This window comes from Nelusetta ayraudi, unplaced genomic scaffold, assembly GCF_046127955.1.
Source record: "Nelusetta ayraudi isolate G7.1 ecotype Tasmania unplaced genomic scaffold, CSIRO-AGI_Nayr_v1 ptg000018l, whole genome shotgun sequence".
Lineage (NCBI taxonomy): Eukaryota > Metazoa > Chordata > Actinopteri > Tetraodontiformes > Monacanthidae > Nelusetta > Nelusetta ayraudi.
The window spans coordinates 1,080,001-1,098,046 of NW_027466068.1; the positions used below are offsets into that span (position 1 = coordinate 1,080,001).

At 50.9% G+C, this 18,046-nt stretch overlaps 2 protein-coding genes across 3 annotated transcripts; both read left to right on the forward strand.

The window, feature by feature from the left end:
* The first annotated feature begins 3,838 nt into the window (after positions 1 to 3,838).
* Positions 3,839 to 10,856, forward strand: vsig8b (V-set and immunoglobulin domain containing 8b). 2 transcript variants are annotated; one of them, XM_076025633.1, is made up of 8 exons: positions 3,839 to 3,965; positions 4,054 to 4,216; positions 7,778 to 7,941; positions 8,726 to 8,927; positions 9,010 to 9,162; positions 9,665 to 9,787; positions 10,257 to 10,395; positions 10,487 to 10,856. In XM_076025633.1, exons 2-8 carry the CDS (start codon positions 4,144 to 4,146, stop codon positions 10,704 to 10,706), a joined length of 1,074 nt encoding a protein of 357 aa, XP_075881748.1. In that variant the 5' UTR covers positions 3,839 to 3,965; positions 4,054 to 4,143; the 3' UTR covers positions 10,707 to 10,856. The 2 variants fall into 2 exon arrangements, with proteins under 2 accessions (XP_075881748.1, XP_075881749.1); XM_076025634.1 differs by having other exon boundaries at positions 7,781 to 7,941.
* Positions 10,857 to 14,508: 3,652 nt separating this feature from the next.
* On the forward strand, positions 14,509 to 16,244 carry tas2r202 (taste receptor, type 2, member 202). Its single transcript, XM_076025433.1, has one exon. It carries the CDS (start codon positions 14,608 to 14,610, stop codon positions 15,679 to 15,681), a length of 1,074 nt encoding a protein of 357 aa, XP_075881548.1. The 5' UTR covers positions 14,509 to 14,607; the 3' UTR covers positions 15,682 to 16,244.
* The last annotated feature ends 1,802 nt before the right edge of the window (positions 16,245 to 18,046 follow it).

Consider the following 18,046-nt stretch of genomic DNA (forward strand, 5'->3'; position numbering starts at 1 on the left):
GAAGAAGAAGAAGAAGAAGAAGAAGAGAACTTCAGCTAGCTGCTTGCCAAGCAGAACAGGGAGTGACATCACAGAATGCAACAGGAACCTCACGGGAAATAAACTCACAGCAACCAAACAGAGCAAAAACCAAACACAGTGGAAGGTTCCAGCACCCCGGTGGCCACTAGTGGTACTGCAGCTGTGTGACAAAACCACCAGTCCTCGTCAATAAATGAATGTGAATCAATACTTATATACTGACATATATTTGGACGCGTGCTGCAATAACAAGGAAGTAAAACAGGAAGTGAAACAGGAAGTTGTCGGACGCACCTGCTTGGTCACATGGTTACCGTGGAAACGCTCCAGTGTTTCTTCAACTTCTGTAGAAAAGATCCAAAATCTGGCAACCTGGCGGAGAGGGGGCGGGGGGGACTGGGGGGGGGACTGGGGGGGGTAAGGTGTGGGAGGAGAGGGGGGTGGTGGGGGGGGGGGGTACAGACAGGAAGTGCACGGTGAGGACGAGGACACCGCCGGCGGCACCGCCGCCTCCACTCATCATGCTTTTGTTGTTGTTTTCGTTGTACTTGTGTGTGCTGTGTGCGTGTTAGTGTGTGCGTGTTAGTGTGTGTTGTGTGTGTGTGTTAGTGTGTAGTCCAGTTTTCAGCGGCAGGAGACTAAAAACAAACGGCTTCAATCAGCGTTTGACTGGAAACTCTAATTAGTGCACAAATTATTCTGCCTCTCTGAGTGTGAGTTGCTCTCTCCCTCTCTCTCTCTCTGTCTCTCTCTCTCTACCTCTCTCTCTCTCCCTCTCTCTGTCTCTCTCCCTCTCTCTCTGTCTCTCTCTCTCTCTCTCTTGCTCCCTCTCTCTCTCTGTCTCTCTCTCTCCCTCTCTCTCTGTCTCTCTTGCTCCCTCTCTCTCTCTCTCTACCTCTCTCTCTCTGTCTCTCTCTCTCCCTCTCTCTCCCTCACTCTCTCTCTCTCTCCCTCACTCTCTCCCTCTCCCCCTCTCTCTCTTGCTCCCTCTCTCTCTAACTCTCTCTTGCTCCCTCTCTCTCTCTGTCTCCCTCTCTCTACCTCTCTCTCTCTCTCTCCCCCTCTCTCTCTCTCTCCCTCTCACTCTCTCTCTCTCTCTCTCTCACTCTCTCCCTCCCCCCCCCCCTCTCTCTCTCCCTCACTCTCTCTCTCTCTCTCTCCCTGCAGCTCCGGCGTCGCGCCAACTGAAGCGCCAAGAAATTCCTCTCTATTAATTTGGAGAAGAAAAGAAAGAAAGAAAGAAAACGGGGGGGTCGGGGTGGGGGTGGGGGCTGTAGAGGGGGGGGAGAAGTTGGAATTAAATGACATCATCACGCCATGAATTCCCACTGGTGGGGGGGCAATGAGCAGGAAGTGATGTGGAGGAAGTGAAGTGTGCCAGTGAGAAGACCCACAACTTATTGGATTAGAGGCTCAAGCAGCTGCAGGCTCTGTGTGTGTGTGTGTGTGTGTGTGTGTGTGTGTGTGTGTGTGTGTGTGTGTACAAACAAACAATACGAGAATGCTACAGAATTTCCTCCTTTTCATGTTGGGAGGTGAAGAGTTGAAGCAGCAGAAGAAGAAAAAGACGAGTGGAAGCACAGAAGGAGGAGGAGGCGGAGGAGGAAGAGGAGGAGGAGGAGTGGCCTTGATGGCTGAGCAACTCAGAGTTGCACACACACACACACACACACACACACCAACCTGTTAGCATCCCCAGTTCAGCTCAGGCATTTTTTTCAGGCTGCTTGACCCCCCCTAAGCCAAAGGCCCCGCCCACTGCCACTCTGTCATCCAATCAGAGGGCTGCAGCCAAACCGCCCGTCACTCAGCTGCAGAACCAGAGGGCTGCTGTGTTCTTCAGGAGGCCGTCAATTGAGCTCCTCCTCCTGATGTGGACGTCTGTCAAGGTGCTTCAGCCCCCCCGCGGCAGCGTCGGCTCCGATCGCAGCAGAAGGACGAGGACGCCGCTGCCGCCAGCGGCTCCTGTCGGCGCCGACTGCCAGAAAAAACTGGGAGACAAAATTGTTTGTGACGCCCAGTTGCCGACCCCCCCCCCCAACCCCCCGATGACATCATCACCATCCCCGCCTCATGGCCCCGCCCCCTTCCTTCTTGTCAGTCTGTTCAGCCAGAACCTCCAGGCTGCTGTAGGTGGCGAGCCGCCCAATTAGCCACCTGCCGACACACACACACACACACACACACACACACGTCAATGCAGGGTCACTGCAGCGCCACCTTCAATCAGAGAGAAAAAGAAGATCCACCTGGATAAACCAGAAACAAACCTGACAACCATCAGTCAGAAAAAGACGTCGCTGTGTTGATCTCATTCATTCATTCATTTTCCATACCCGCTTAGTCCCGAGCTCAGGGTCACGGGGGTCAGCTGGAGCCTATCCCAGCTGTCTTAGGGCGAAGGCAGGGGACACCCTGGACAAGTCGCCAGTTCATCGCAGGGCCACTGTGTTGATCTTTCAACCAAAAATAGAAAGAAGCGAACAAGCAACACACAAAACAGGCAAAGAAAGATGAAGACAGCAACTAGCTAGCTAGCGGAGCGCTCCCAGGCTAAAACAGGCTTGGACAAACTACGGCCCGGGACCATATGCGGCCCGTTAAGCTTTTTAATCCGGGACGCCGAACTTAAACACCCACCGGTCAAACAGTTGGCACAACCCAGGGCTAAACCGTAGCTAGGTGAGGCTAGGCTAGGTGAGGCTAAATCCTCCAATCTGTCCTAGCATGGGCGCGGTGCTAGCGGTGGTGTTAGCAGCGGCGTTAGCTCCCAGGTTAGCTCTCTGGCTGCCGCCACACAGGTCGGACCAGAGTTTCCAGCTTTGTGAGCAACGCCCGGCCGTGGTGAAAGGAAGTGGGCGTGGCCAGCAGATGTCTGAAACTCGGGCAGGTGCAGCGAACCAAGAATGTGACGACACGTCTGAAGAACAATGAAGAACCTCGTTTGGATGAATTTCAATGACGACGGCCGGCAGGTTTTAGCCGCTAAACTGCTTTTTAACAAAGACTTTTTATGTTGCATCTGAAAACAAAAGACTCTTATTCTTATAATGTGTCCTATAATTCTGTTATTTATGTATTATTCACTTTTTCAATTTTGTATAAATCCAAACATTACAAAAAAATTGTATATAAATTTTGAATTTTCAAAATAAAATGAGACTCAGTTTGAGGAAACATTTTGTCCATTTTCTCCCCCCCGGTTTTTCGACAAACTAAAGTGCAACAAGAGTGGACGACTTTGATTGACAGCTGGTCGGCAGCCACCCGGCTGAACGAACTGTGACTCCTTTAAACAACTCGACAGGAAGCCAGTTTTATGACGTGAAGAGGGCGTCGGCCGAGGTGTCTTTATGGGCGTTGCCGTGGAGAGAAAGAAAAGAAATAAACACAAGAAAGCAATCCTCGCTGTTTGGGTTCCGCTGTCACTCTGTGGAAGAACAACCAAGAAAGTGAATCGTTGGCGGCCGAACTGACTCAAAAACGGGAAGGAGTGAATCTGTTTGAAAAGAGACCAAAGAGCTTCTGCCTTTCACTCAGTGATCAGGTCCAAAGTCAGTGCAGGGGGTCAGGGGGGTGGGTGGGGTTACGCCCGGGCAAACAGCAAGTGAGGACACACGTGCGCTAACTAGCGATAAGAGAACAGATGCGGCGCTGGAACGCAGCGGAGCCGCATAGCGGAGCCGCGAGTCAGCGAGTCAGTGAGTCAGTGGGGCGTTTCCAAGAAAACAGCAGCAGGTTCCCAGAGGGGGCAGGGCCAGCAGGTGCACTGTGGACAGGAGGAGGAGGAGGAGGGAGGGGGTGGGGCCACAGCCACAAACGGCTGCTGCTGAGTTTCAATCGAGAGCAGAAGAAGAAGAAGAAGAAGAAGAGGAAGAGAAAGAAGGTTTGTTTGATCCTTCAGGACGAAGAAGAAAGCGACAACAAACCTCCCAGTTCTCAAGGTGAGCACAAAGAAAAGTTTTCTGCCTGGTGTTGATTTTGGATCCTCACACACTCTTACTCTCTCACTCTCTCACTCTTCCCTCCAAGGCTGAGATAAGCTGCTGCTGCTGCTGCTGCTGCTGCTGCTCGGCTGGTTGCTGATTAACCGCTGGATGTTTGTGGCTGACAGACTTTAGCATGAAGACACTTTCAACCCGGACGCTGCAGCGGCTGCTGCTGCTGCTGCTGCTCGGCCTTCTGCCACACACAGGTCAGTGGATTCATCTCAGGAATGTTCAGCGGCTGCTGCTGCTGCTGCTGCTGCTGCTGCTGCTGCTGCTGCTTCTGCTGCTCAGGAATGTTTCTCTGGACTGGCAGTGGGCTAAAACCAGAACTCCACACTCAGATCAGAAAACTGTTTTTTTGGGGGTTGTTTCCCCCCCGGATCGAGTTCAGAACGACTCGATCCATCTGTCCGACACTCGCCAGAGCGGTGGGAGGAAGTGACATCATCAGTCACGCGGCGGGACAGAATCCACAGCTGCTGCCAAACCTTGTGGTTTCATTTTTTTTTCCCATCGGGTTTTTCGAATGAACGAAACAGTTTGAGAAAAAGATGTTGTGTGTGATGGTGAGTGGCACCCACACACACACCCACACACACACACACTTGTGCGCACATACACACACACACACAGAGCGGCCCTTTCATAAGTAATCACTGGTGATCGTCAACAGCTGTGTTTCCATCACCCCTGGAATTGCGCAAAACCTAAACATGTCAATAAAACCTGCTGCTGGAAACTAAACGTAACTCAACTTAACTTAACGTGACTTAACGCAACTTCACTTAACATAACGCAACTTAACTTACCTTAACCTAACTTAACTTAGCGTAACCTAACTTATCGTAACTTACCGTAACTTAATTTAAATTAACTTAAATTAACTTCACTTACGTGAACTTACATTACCTTAACGTAGCGTAACTTAACTTAACTTAACTAAAGCTCAGCCTGGAAAAACCTCTCCAATACGGCTCAAAGGTTTTGACTCTCATCAGGTGCTTTTTCCCAACCCTCAAATTTTATAATAAGTTTGTGTGTTTGTGGTTTTAATAAGCTGAAAATCTTAATCAGCAAAGTTACAATAAGGAACTGCTTAACATGTCAATTTGCGTGGAATGGCTGAATAAAATGTGTTACTTTCATCTTTTATGTTAAATTACCAAAATAAAACAACTTTTACTTGATATTCTAATTGTTCGAGTAGTACCTGTTGAGGAATATCGCAAAAAATGTCATGGAAACACTTTTTTCACATTTACACGTCAGTGGACGTGACATACGGGGTCACGTGACCAGTTGACTGACCAGTGAAAATGGCGCATTATGATTGGACGGAGGAGTGGACGTAATATTTTTTCCAAGTCATCACAGGGGAAAATAGAGCCAAGCATTCTGGACAGCGAACAAACACAAAGAAACAGAAGCAAAGGGAATTCTGGTCCGGTCTTGTCCCAGATTGGACCAGAATTACGGCTTCACACCATTCAATGGAAACACCTGCAAATCACAATGGTGCAATTTAGAAATATTGTTTTATCTTGCAAAAAAAAAAAGGCAGCTTCTATTTGGCAGCACCTTGTTTAGAAAAACAAGAATATGGATTTTATTTTTTTTGGCCAGCAGCTAGCTAGCTCGCCAGCTAGCTCGCTACCGGGCTGGCGGGCCAGCTGGCGAGTGTGCGTGTGTGTAGCAATGTGACCTATTCAAACTAAAAACAGGAAATAAAACCGACGTAAACGAAAACCGATGGAAGAGGACGAGGACCACAGGAAAAGAAAAAAAATATTTACAAGAAAAAAGTTGAAATTTCGCGATTAACGTGGAAATTTCAAGAATAATGTTGAAGTTGAAAAAAAAAAAAAGTTACAAATTTTGTTGAATAAAGTCGAAATGTCGAGAATAAAGTTGCGGCTTCCTGTTTACCGAGACTTTATTCACCATATTTCAACATGAACTCGGAATGGAAACTCAAAAAAAATATTTTCCTTGTGGCCGTTAATCCTCTTTGGTAAAAACCGGAGATTTGCTCCAAATGAAAAAGCTAAAAAGGGAAAGCTGAGCGTGAAACGAGTGAAAAGAAGGCAGAGCTGGCCGGCGTCCAGCCGCTGCTTCCACCAGAGCAACCAAATCCTGCTGGTGGGATTGAACAGGATCCCAGCGATGGAGTAGGGGTGTGCAGGGAGGGGGGGGCAGGTGGAGGCGGAGCTAGGCCACCGCCGTCCGTTTGCTCTGGAAAGAAGTGAGAGGTAAATATTTGAGAGGGAGGGGAGCTCGTCAGGGCGGAAAAACCGGCACTTCCTGTTGCTGCGTGCTGACCTTCCTGTCACCCCCCCCACACACACACACACACACACACACCTCCGACGCAGACTCAGATTCACCAGGCACGCGGTCATTTGACCGTGAGACCCAGGTGGCCGCCACCGCTCCCCGCCGCAGTGACATCATCATCGCAGGCTGACGTTTTCTCCCGACGTTCTTGCTTCATTCTGTAAAAAAAAAAAGACACTGGCTGTGTTTCCATCACAGCATTTGGCAAAATAAAAGCATATCTCTAAAATGATGACAAAGTACAGTTGGCTACTTGCAGGCGTTTCCATCGACTGCAATGAAACGCCAAAGCCGTCAATGACCGAATGACGTTTTGTTTTTGTTTGTTCGTTTGCTGTCCAGAATGCTTTGCTCTGTTTTTCACTTTGATGACTTGGAAAAAATATTCCTCCTCCTCCGTCCAATCATAACGCGGCATCTTCACTGGTCAGTGAGCTGTTCACGTGACCCCGTACGTCACGTCCGCTGACGTGTCAATGGGAAAAAAAGTGTTTCACAACTGCCAGGGAGTGAAAGTCGAGGCTGTCAGGGCTCAAACAGTCACTCACAATTCTACAGCCGCAAAATGAAAATAGGTCCAATAATATGCATATTATCATTATTATTAGTTTATTCATTAGCATTATTGGTTTTAGTTAGCAGTATTAGTATTATAGTAGTGGTGTTAGTATTATATTCATTAGTATTATTAGTATTATTAGGGTCATAAGAAAGTTAAAGGCTCCAGTGCATTGAATTTACCGCCTGGCTTCACGCTAACCGGCGCTAACCGCTAACTGCCGTGTCTGCCCCCCCCCCATCCCTCCTCAGGGGACTTTTACATCTTCGCATTTCAGTGACTAATCTCGGCTCCTCCGTCGCAGCTGCCTCCCCTCAGCGGCAGCAGCAGAAGCAGCAGCAGCAGCGGCAGCGGCAGCGGCAGCTGACACTCGCTGCTGCCGCTGCCGCTGAGCGCCACCGCTAATCCCATCAGTCCAAACGGCTGATTTGATTTATTTAGAGATTTAATTTTTTTTTCATTTCATTAAAGAGGACGAGCAGCAGCAGCAGCAGCAGCAGCAGCAGCAGCAGCAGCAGCAGCAGCAGCAGCGGCGAGGTTTCGTTTTCTCCTTAAATGCAGCACAGATGAGGAAGAACCAGAGCAGCCGTCCGCGATTAAAGCGTCACAATGAAACGTAAAGATAAAGATTTAGTGGGTGTGAATCAGTAGTGAGTCAGCAGGGAGTTTCGGCCGACGCCTCGGCAACGCAGTCTGAAGAAAAACAATACAATTAATACTGCACAATAATAAACTCCACATTCAACACAGCCAGCAGCTCCAGCAGTGGTTTAGTTTGATACTGTGGGTCAACATTGGTCCGCGGACCAGAGTTTGACACCTATGCCACACAGGTTTTGGTTCTGTCTAAATGTGTATAGTTCTGCCCCCCCAGCAGAGGCCATGGAGGTCACGTCCTCGGGGCCCCAGACGGTCCAGAAGGCCCAGGGCACCACAGTCAACCTGGGCTGCACCTACACAGCCGGCCTGCAGGACACCGGCGAGCTCGACATCGAGTGGTTCAACCTGAGTCCCGACATGACGCAGAAGGACAGACTGGTGGGACCTCCTCCTCCTCCTCCTCCTCTCCTTCTTCTCCTCTTCCTCCTCCTCTCCTTCTTCTTCAACCTCCTTAGATTTGATGGACTCCTATCTAGGCACTGACACCTCTTCCTCCTTCTCCTCCTTCTCCTGTTCTTCCTCTTTCTGCTCCTCCTCCTCCTCTACCTCCTTCAACACCTCCTCCTCCGTCTGCATCATCTTCATCGACCTCCTCATCCTCTCCCTCCCCCTCTTCATCCTACCGCACCTCCTCCTCCTTCTCCTCCTCTTTTTTCACCTCCTCCTCCTCTTCCACTCCCTTCTACTCCTGCCTCCTCCTCCTCCTCCACCTCTTCCACCTCCTCCTCCATCTCCTCCTTATGCTCCTCTACCTCCACCACCACCTCCTCCTCCTCCTCTTTTTTCACCTCCTGCCTCCTCTTCCTCCTCCTCCTGCTCCTCTTCCTCCCTCTCCTCCTCCTGCTCCTCCTACTCCTCCTCTACCTCCACCACCACCTCCTTCTCCTCCTTTTTTCACTTCCTGCCTCCTCCTCCTGCTCTACCTCTTCCACCACCTCCCCCTCTTCTTCCTCCCTCTCTTCCTCCTGCTCCTCCTACTCCTCCTCTACCTCCACCACCACCTCCTTCTCCTCCTCTTTTTTCACCTCCTGCCTCCTCCACATCCTCCTCCTGCTCCTCCTCCACCACCTCCCCCTCCTGCCTCCTCCTCCTCTTCCTCCTCCCCCTCCACCACCTCCTGCCTCCTGCCTCCTGCCTCCTCCTCCTCCTCCTCCCCCTCCAGATCCTGTCCTACACCGGAGGCCAGACTCACCGCTACGGCGACCCGGCCGTCTCCTCCAGGTTCCGCTTCACCGGCAGCCCCACGGCGGGCGACGCCTCCATTGCCATCTCAGACGCTCGGGTGTCGGACACGGCCACCTACCAGTGCAAAGTCAAGAAGGCTCCCGGCGTGGACACCTACAAGCTGACGCTGCTGGTGATGGGTGAGTAGGAGGAGGAGGAGCAGCAGCAGGTCCCACTGCTTCCACCACCTCCTCGCTGAGCTCTGACCTCTGCTCTCCGCAGCCCCCCCGTCGGCGCCCAAGTGCTGGGTGGAGGGCCCGGAGGAGAAGGGCGGGGCCGTCTCGCTTCGCTGCAAGTCCTCGGTGGGCTCCGCCCCCCTGGGCTACACCTGGAAGAGAGAGACAGGGGGCACCATCCCTCCCGACGCCACCCAAAGTGAGGACACACCCCCTCTCCAAGCTCCGCCCACCCGACTGACAAGCATTACAGAATTCCGGCTTCTGATCTTCACTCCATGCAGTGGAAACACTGCAAACCCTAATTATACTTTGTGGAAATTTTAGAAATATTGCTTTTATTTTGAAAAGAACAAAGCTACCGACCCCAAAGCCAAGCTACTATACCTACTAAAATAATCTCCCTCTAAAAGTTGATCCACTCTTATATTGAACCACACAAAAGCAAAGTTCAAGTAGCTCCACTTCAAGCAACAGCAACTGCAATAATAACGAACAAATTAGCAAATTCATTAATTAATCTGAACAGAATTTGTATCTTTTAAACACAACACTAACAAGCACGTTTTCCTATGTAGGTATTTGCATACAAATGTAGGGAGTAAAAGTAAAAAGAAATTCCAGAGTAAACTATAGATAAATCTACTTCAGTAGAGTAACAGAGTATTTGTACTTGTGTTACTTCCCACCTCTGCCCGCAGACTCCGAGACCGGCGAGCTGCTCATCAAGAACCACTCGGACGCTAACGTGGGAAGCTACATGTGCGAAGCCAAGAACGCCGTGGGCCGAGCCGAGTGCAGATACCAGCTGCACGCGTACAACCGTGAGTGTGTTTTCCCGCCTGCGGGGCTCAAATATTTGCTCAGTCAGCCGCCTCCCCTCATCGCTTCTTCAAGCACCAGGCGCAATTTGTACCTCGTCTGTCACAAAGCGCAATACAAACAACCCGCAAAAAAATTTCTTATCACATTCTTCCAATATGGAACGGTTAGCGCGCTAATCTACCAGGATTATTGATTATTGAATTAGTTTGCTCTAGCCTGCTGGGATTAAATTAGTTTGCTATAGCATGCTAGGATTAAATTAGCTTTCTATAGCATGCTGGGATTAAATTAGTTTGCTCTAGCATGCTAGGATTAAATTAGCTTTCTATAGCATGCTGGGATTAAATTAGTTTGCTCTAGCCTGCTAGAATTACCAAATTATCTTGTTTTAGCCTGCTTGGATTAGCAAATTCGCACTTCACTGTCTGGACTCTCAAAACTGGACTGCATCCCCTCTCCCCTCTGCAGCCACCGACAAAGTGGGTGTGATCGTGGGCGCGGTCATCGGCGCCATCCTCCTCCTGCTGCTCCTCCTGCTCCTCATCTGGCTCATCATCTGCTGCTGCCACAAGCGACGCTACGTGAAAGAGGTGGCCAACGACATCCGGTAAGAAACAAAAACGAGAACAAACGAGAGGCCGCGCGAGCAGAGGTGTTCTGACCCGCCCACACCACTCCCTACCCCTACCCCCTCGCAGCGAGGACGCCCCGGCCCCGGAGAGCCGCCCCACCAGCCGCCACTCCAGCCGCCACTCCAGCCTGCGCTCCGCGCTGGGCTACCGCACCCACACCGGCGTCTACTACAGCCCGGCGGGGAGCCAGCAGCCCGGCGGCCAATCACTGCGCAGCAACTCCACCTCCACCGCCGGGGGGGCCAAGCCCCTCCAGTACGACCACCGCTACGGATACCCCGTGTAGAGAAACCCGGGAAGGGGCCGCGAGGGACGGCGTGGATGAGAGCGCCACCCTGTCTGAAGAATGTAAATATTGAACCAATAAGCTGTAATCGTTTTTGTTTATTATGAGATGTTTATACGGCATGTGCAATAAAACTTTTTTTTAATGTTGTATTTTAAGCCAACCAGGTTGGAAGAGTGTCAGATTTTATTTTTTAATTTTATTTTTCAAAATTTTAACAGAATTTATTAGACATTAACGTTAAACTCAAAACTAAATTCATCTAATTTAGATTACACAGAATTATTTTTCATTTATTTTCATTTTGAATTTAAATGGAAATTTGATTTGAAATCAAAATGACTCATTATTAAAATTACATTTTGTTAAAAACAATTAAATTTCAATTTTAAATCCGGCTTTCACTGGTGTAAAGGAAATGGGCCTTGGCTCAAAGACGAGCAGTAGGGGGCGCTGCAGGTTTCTGACTGGCAATCATTTTCACTCTGAGCCAATGAGAGCGATGAAATTTAAACGTTTTTTGAATCGGATGCTGAAACAAACCTGGCTGACGTTCTGAGTGTCGCCCCCTGCTGGGCCTTCTCACAAGGACCACGGAGCTCCTCTACGTCTGGTGGCCTTCATGACAGAAGTGTGTGTGTGTGTGTGTGTGTGTGTGTGTGTGTGTGTGATGGTAGCAGGGTGATGGGGGGCGGAGCTTCTGACTGGAGCTCCGCCCAGTCAGAAGCGGGATCGTCTGGATCGTCTGGAGGGAGAAAGAAAATGATTCATTTGCAAGAACAAACAAAAAAAAAGAATAATTTATCGTCTCATTTGCAAAGTCAACCAATTAGCAGCAGCAACAACCTGGACTTGGTGGGCGGAGCCTCTTAAAGGGATAGTACGCCCCGAAGCTTCCTTCACCGTGTCTCACTGAGTCCCAGCAGTGAAGATCCAACTGGTTCCATCAGGATGGAGAGCAGACGCACACCTCCACTGCTGACGCACACACACACACACACACACACACACACACACACACACACACAGAGTGAAGCTGTGTGTCTACAGTCAGTGGAAGCATCAGAAGTCCAATTTTAGAAAATAATATTCAACCCAGCCTTCACACACACACACACACACACACACATACAAAGAGAGAGAGACAGAGCAAGCTGTGTCTCTGCAGTGTTTCCTGCTGGTTGGTTCTAACGAGTTCAGACAGTGGACGCTTGGATCTGTGTGTGTGTGTGTGTGTGTGTGTGTGTGTGTCTGTGTGTCTGTGTGTGTCTGTGTGTGCGTGCGGTGGCCAACACGGAGCCGGAGAACCACAGACAGAATAATTAATTGGCAGATAAAACGGGACGATCGCGTCCTTCACTAATAAGTTTCCGTGAGGGCGGGATAACGATGTCGGGCTAATTAGTATCAGCGCTAACTGAGTGACGAGGTCGGTGCATCCGTCTTCACACCTCCAGTCTGAAGTCTGCAGGGTTGAAGTGGGGTTATCTTAGTAGCTCCAGGCCTGTGATTCCACTGACAACCTCCAGGGGGGGAAGTGGGCGGATCAGGAGCCAATAGCCTCACCTGATTAAATATATGAAGTGAGCCTTCCGGAGCCTGATTGGTCGAGGTCTTGGTCAGGGTGGATCAGGGGGTGGAGCCAGAGCATTGGCCCCTCCCACCCTCCCATCACCCCGAAATGAACCTGGATTAGACCATGGATGTATTTATAAGACCTGGATACCACCTGGCAACATGGCGGTGTGCCGATTTTTCCCAGTGGCCACTCGAGGTACTTCACCCAAAAAAAAATCCCAATGGGGCCTAAAAGCATTTTTCTCCATAGACCGCAATAGAAGAGAAAGGCCTCTAAAACAGCTGACAGGACGACCTTTGACCTGAAGATGACCTTTGACCTGAAAGTCATCGCAAATCTTCCTGTTGTAGATTTTTCACTCATGGTCTTTTAATCTTTTGAAAAAAAATGATAAAGGCCAGAAAATCAGCAGAAAAGAGTTTAGTCAAAAACTTCCTGTTGGGGCCAACTTCCTGTCCTCACTTCCTGTTTACTGTTTGCGTGCAAAAAAAACAATAAAAACAATAACAAAGGAAAGAAAAATAAGATTCCAAATTTTCTGCTCAACACAAAGTCTGCTGCTGAAGGTGAGTCAGAGGTGAGTGTGTGTGTGTGTGTGGTTTCCTGCAGGCCAGGTCCCCACAAAGCCCGACATTTGCATTCGCTCGGTGTGGTTCCGCTCGGCGGCACTCACAGTTAAACATGTGGGCCCTCTCGACCAATCAGCAGCCGGCTGAGGCAAAAGCCGCCGGCCGCTGCTTCCTGCCACCATGCAAACCAATCAGGGCGGCTGAGCCTACATAAAGCCCGGCCCCGGGGGGCGCTATCGTCCCAGTCTGAGGACGTCGGCCTGAAGTCACGGAACGGAAGCCCCACCCACTTCTTCCCCTCCAGCTGCACGTTCCTTCCAGTGGTGCAGGCTACATGATACGCAGGTAACTACTAGAAAAGGTCCTAAATGAACATACAACTGCTAAAAAAAATGTGCAAAGATTTATTTGTATCAGTTGACTTTCCCGTTTAAAAAATTGATTGAAAGGATTTTTCTCTGTTCTGATCTGTTAGTCAGTCACTGCTTCAGTGCCGCTACACAGAATTTACAGGTACTACCCGAAAAATTAGAATATCAAGTCTAAGTTGTTTTATTTTGGCAATTTAACATAAAAGATGAAAGCAACACATTTTATTGAGCCATTACACGCAAATTGACATCTCAAGCAGTTCCTTGTTGTAACTTTTCAAAATTTTCAGCTTATTAAAACCACAAACCCACAAAATCAGAACATTTTTATAAAATCTGAGGTTTTTTTTTTTTAAGCTGCAAGACCTGATCAGCAAAATCCAAATAAATAAAAACTTGAAATATATTGATTTGCATATTATTCCTTTATATATGTCAAATTCACCTTTTAAGTTGAATTGCAGAAATACAACAACCTTTTCAGGATATTCAAATTTTCTGGGTAGTTCCTGTATACTTAGAAAAGTACATTTTCCCGTAAATATGACAACAGAGTTATTCTCCATAGTCTCTTCTTTTCACATCCTATAATATCCACCTGGCCACCTTGCTTCCATTGTTGTATATTGGGGTAGAGTTCTTATCCAATCATATTCCAGCTAGTTTGTGCTGTCAGGTTCTATGAAATCTGCCTGAGTCCGGCAGAACCGCCATCGCAGGCTCGTGTTGGCTGCCAGTGAACGCACCTCAGTTAGTCAGCGACAGCCAATCAAATCGTGAGTCTGTGACACCGACACCGGCTGGCTGCTTTACGCTGAACTCCACACGTCGGTGTCCTGCGATTGGATAAACCCTGAGAACCTTACAGACTGAACTCAAGCCGGAGATCCGGTTGCCACCACAACGACCACGATTTAAGATGTAAATGACGCAGCAGCAGCGTCAATGGGTTTCATTGTTTGTTCAGTAGTTTGTTTCATTGTGGCCTCCTGGATTTGTCAGTTTTGACAGCATGAGTGGGATTTAAACAAAGCGTTGCTTGATGAGGTCAACGATAGGAAGGTGAATCTGTGTGGATTCTCAAGCCCTGGTGTCATATTGAGGGTATTATGGGATGTATTATTTTCAAATGGACTAAATATGACATCACTGATCATCACTGAGGTGTGAAACGCTGGGCCCAACCACTGCATTGAGACAGGATCAGTCTGGATCTGCAGACACTGACTGAGGCTGCTGGTTCCTGTGTTGTGTTGTTTTGCAGCAGCTGCTGCAGGACAGATGTGTACAAGCAGTAAAACCAGCAGAGTAAACCAGACCAGGGTTCCTCCACCCCACCGAGGTCCTCGCCAGCATCTCCCTCGGGACACCAGACTGCCGCCATGCACAGCGGGGTGAAGGTGGCGCTGTGGGTACTGACAGGCGTCCTGGCCGTCTGCACACTGCTCTCCAACTGCTACATCCTGCTGGCCAGCCTGGCTGCCTGCCGCCGGCAGAGGCAGCAGCAGCAGCAGAGGAGCGGAGGTGCAGGAGGAGGTGCAGGAGGAGGAGGAGGAAGGTGGAGTCCCGGCGAGACCATCCCCGCCGCGCTGGCGCTGGCCTGCTGCGCCCACCAGCTGGCCTGCTACCTGTGGATGACCATGGACGAGGTGGACCTGCAGTGCCGCCTGGAGCAGAACCTCTACATCGTCACGCTGCTGCTGGCCTACAGCTGCAAGTTCTCTGTGCTGTGGGACTCGGCTCTGCTCACCTTCTACTACTGCACCAAGCTGGTGGACGGCCGTCACGGCGCTCACGGCGGCCGCTGCCGCTCCAGCCTGCAGGCGGCGGTGCTGAGCCGCGGCGCCGTGCTGCTGGTGCCGCTGCTGGGTCTGGGGACCTGCCTGCCGATGTTCGCCATCTTCCGGCCAGAGAACGTCACAGCCGCCGCCGCCATCAACCAGGACTGCGGCGTGCTGGTGGCGACCGGCGGCTCAGCCATGGTCTACGAGGTGGCCTATGTGCTGCTGGCCGACGTGCTGCCCGGCGCCCTCATGGTCCGCTGCTGCGTGTCCATCTCTGCCCACCTGGCGGCGCACCTGCGCAGCATGAAGGCCAACCGCAGCGGCGACGATGTCGGCGCTCGCCGGCGCCCCCGCCTGGGCGCTCAGATGCGGGTGATGCGCATGGCGCTGTCGCTGGTGGCCGTCTTCACTGTCTTCCTGGTGGTGGACCTGTACGTGCAGTACCGGATCACCGTGGACCACGAGAACATCCTGGCGCTCGCCTTCTTCTTCACGTCCGTCTACACGGCTGCCGCCGCCGCCGTGCTGATCTACGGCCGCAGGAGCCTGTGGAAGGCGCTGATCCACGACCTCAACGGCCTCCTGGACGAGTTCCCCTGCTTGTCCTGCCTCAAGCTGCCCGAACAGAAAGACCAGGCTAGCGAGCTGGCGGCGACCACGGTCAAACGCTGACAGGAAGGGGGGCTCGGGGGGGCGGAGCTTCCCGGGAAGGCGGCTCTAGGCCAGTGAGGAGGAGGAGTTTCCTTTAGGGTTTTCCCTCAGAGTAAAGTTCAACTCTACCTGTCGCCTTAGCTGGCTTAGCCCAGTTAGCCGCTACGCTAACAACACTGTTTCCCCACGTTTTGAAGGACGCTTGGTGTAGGCCACAGGTTTCCACTAGCGCTGCTCTGGCTCGGCTCGGCTCGGTAACACTCGGCACTGGTACGTTTCCACTGCACCAGCCCAGCATGGGCGGAGTCAAACTGTTGTGGTCCTCGAGAGACGTATGTATTGTGGAAAACACCACCCACCCCCTCCATCAGCTCCTGGTCCAACACAGAAGCACACGGACCAGGAGACCAGGAGACCAGGAACCTAGACTTCCCACCTCAAAGACTGAACGCCACACAAGATCTTTTCTTCCTGTGGCAATTAAACTGTACAGTTCCTCCTCGTGAAATCACTGTCTGCCATATACATCCACATCCATTCATGCAGAATTTTACAGTATTTTATAGTTATATGCTCTTCATCCCCCCTCCCCCCCTGCATGCTTCTATATTTTATGTACATTACTAAGTTGACTGGAGCCCTGTTACTAAAAGAACTTCCCTAGGGATAAATAAAGTATTTCTGATTCTGATTCTGATTCTGATGCTTCGGTGGCCACCGGCTGTGGCACCAGGAAGACTTTTGCATTGCGCGTTGCTCCGTCCAGCCCCCTTTGAACTTTATCTTGGGCCACTGAGAACAAACACGTCTGCAGCTCTTTGTTCTCCCACAGCGCACTTTCACCAGCATTACAGTTTCCACTATATGAAAATGTGAAAATGTCCATGCGGGGAGTTTAAAAATGGCAGTTTTAGTTTCCGTGAAGGACTCGCGCCCAGTCAGCGTCATTATGGTAACCGCTCGGCCCACTTGGAACCCCAAGGAAGCAGGGACCAAACAGTAACGACTGGAAGCGTGTTGGTGCCAGTGAAAACCACCACAAACCCAGCCGGGCCGAGCCGGGCTTGTGGAAACTTCCCCAAGAGGTCGGCTGAAGACTCTCACACACGCACACTTAAAAACAGAAGGTTCTAGCCTGTTCAAGGGACAATTCACCTCATCCAATCAGAGCCTCCCCCACCTCCTCTCCAGGCTGATGGAACCGGTCGGAACGTCACCGCTGGAGCTCAGAAAAGACGCACAAACTGCGACGTCCCTCCGCAGGAATCACAATCTCCTTCCTTTAACAGCGGTAGACACACACGCTACACAGACACACACACACACACACACACTGTGTATACAGCGCTTTGCCGGAGGGACCACTTTCCTCACGTATCATTGCTCCCACAGAGCGACGCGTGTGTTGACTCAACGACTCGTTCCTCAGCCTGCCCAGTTGTTGTCGTACCATTCACCTCCTGAGAACCAGTTGCTCCACTGCTCATCTGCCGGCCAACCACATCGTGTGTGAGTGTGTGTGTGTGTGTGTGTGTGTGTGAGATCTTTAGCCAACAGGTGGTGATTCCTGCAGAGAAAGAAATCCCAGTCGATTTTCCGAAACGTCTCGTTTGTGTCTCTGAGCTCCATCCGGTTCCATCTGGCTGGAGAGGAGCTAAAGCGACACACACACAGTGATTTTGCTGAAGGCCGTCTTCTGCATATTTAAAGTCGACCTCTCCTCTGCTTTTTACAGCCAATCAGGAGCCTCCTTGTGATTCATTATGAATCACAAGTTCTGACTGCAGAGCATCACAAACTCATTTTCCATCTCACCCCCCCCTCCCACCCCCCAGCCTCCCTGAAGGCCAATAGAGACACAACCTGCTGTCGTCCCATCAGGCTCAATCAGAACCGGGCCGGATGTGACGCAACGCAACGCAACTCAACTCAACGCAACGCAACTCAACGCAACGCAACGCAACTCAACGCATCTCAACTGCAGAGCCGTCAGGAGGAGAATCAGCTGAAGGACCTGTGTGAGTGGTGGAGGTGGTGGCATGTTAATAAAACAACACCAGGCCTAGTCTGACTTCCTCCACTTCCTCTTCCTGCTGCTGCTGCTGCTCCAGGCTCCCCCTACTGGCGTCACATGGAAGAAACAACAGGAATAAATCTCCTCCATCCAGAGTGAAATGCAGGTTTCTTCTCCCATGTGTGTGTGTGTGTGTGTGTGTGTGGTCCCTCCCAGAGTTGACCCCGCCCACCTCACCCCAGCAGGAACCCTCCACCGCCCCAGCGCTCCCCGGCACCCTCTGGCACCACCTAGTGAGCTTCAAAGCGTCGGCGCAGCGGAGCGGCTAATCCGCGGCGCAGCGCTAGCGTGCGCTCGGCGCCCCCTGCAGCT

Bases quoted from the DNA above. Each gene is read 5' to 3' on its own strand.
- vsig8b (XM_076025633.1), top strand. From the start codon at position 4,144: ATGAAGACACTTTCAACCCGGACGCTGCAGCGGCTGCTGCTGCTGCTG. The intron at 9,163-9,664 runs GTGAGGACACAC...CTCTGCCCGCAG, and splicing joins CCCTCCCGACGCCACCCAAA to ACTCCGAGACCGGCGAGCTG. The intron at 10,396-10,486 runs GTAAGAAACAAA...ACCCCCTCGCAG, and splicing joins GAGGTGGCCAACGACATCCG to CGAGGACGCCCCGGCCCCGG.
- tas2r202 (XM_076025433.1), top strand. From the start codon at position 14,608: ATGCACAGCGGGGTGAAGGTGGCGCTGTGGGTACTGACAGGCGTCCTG.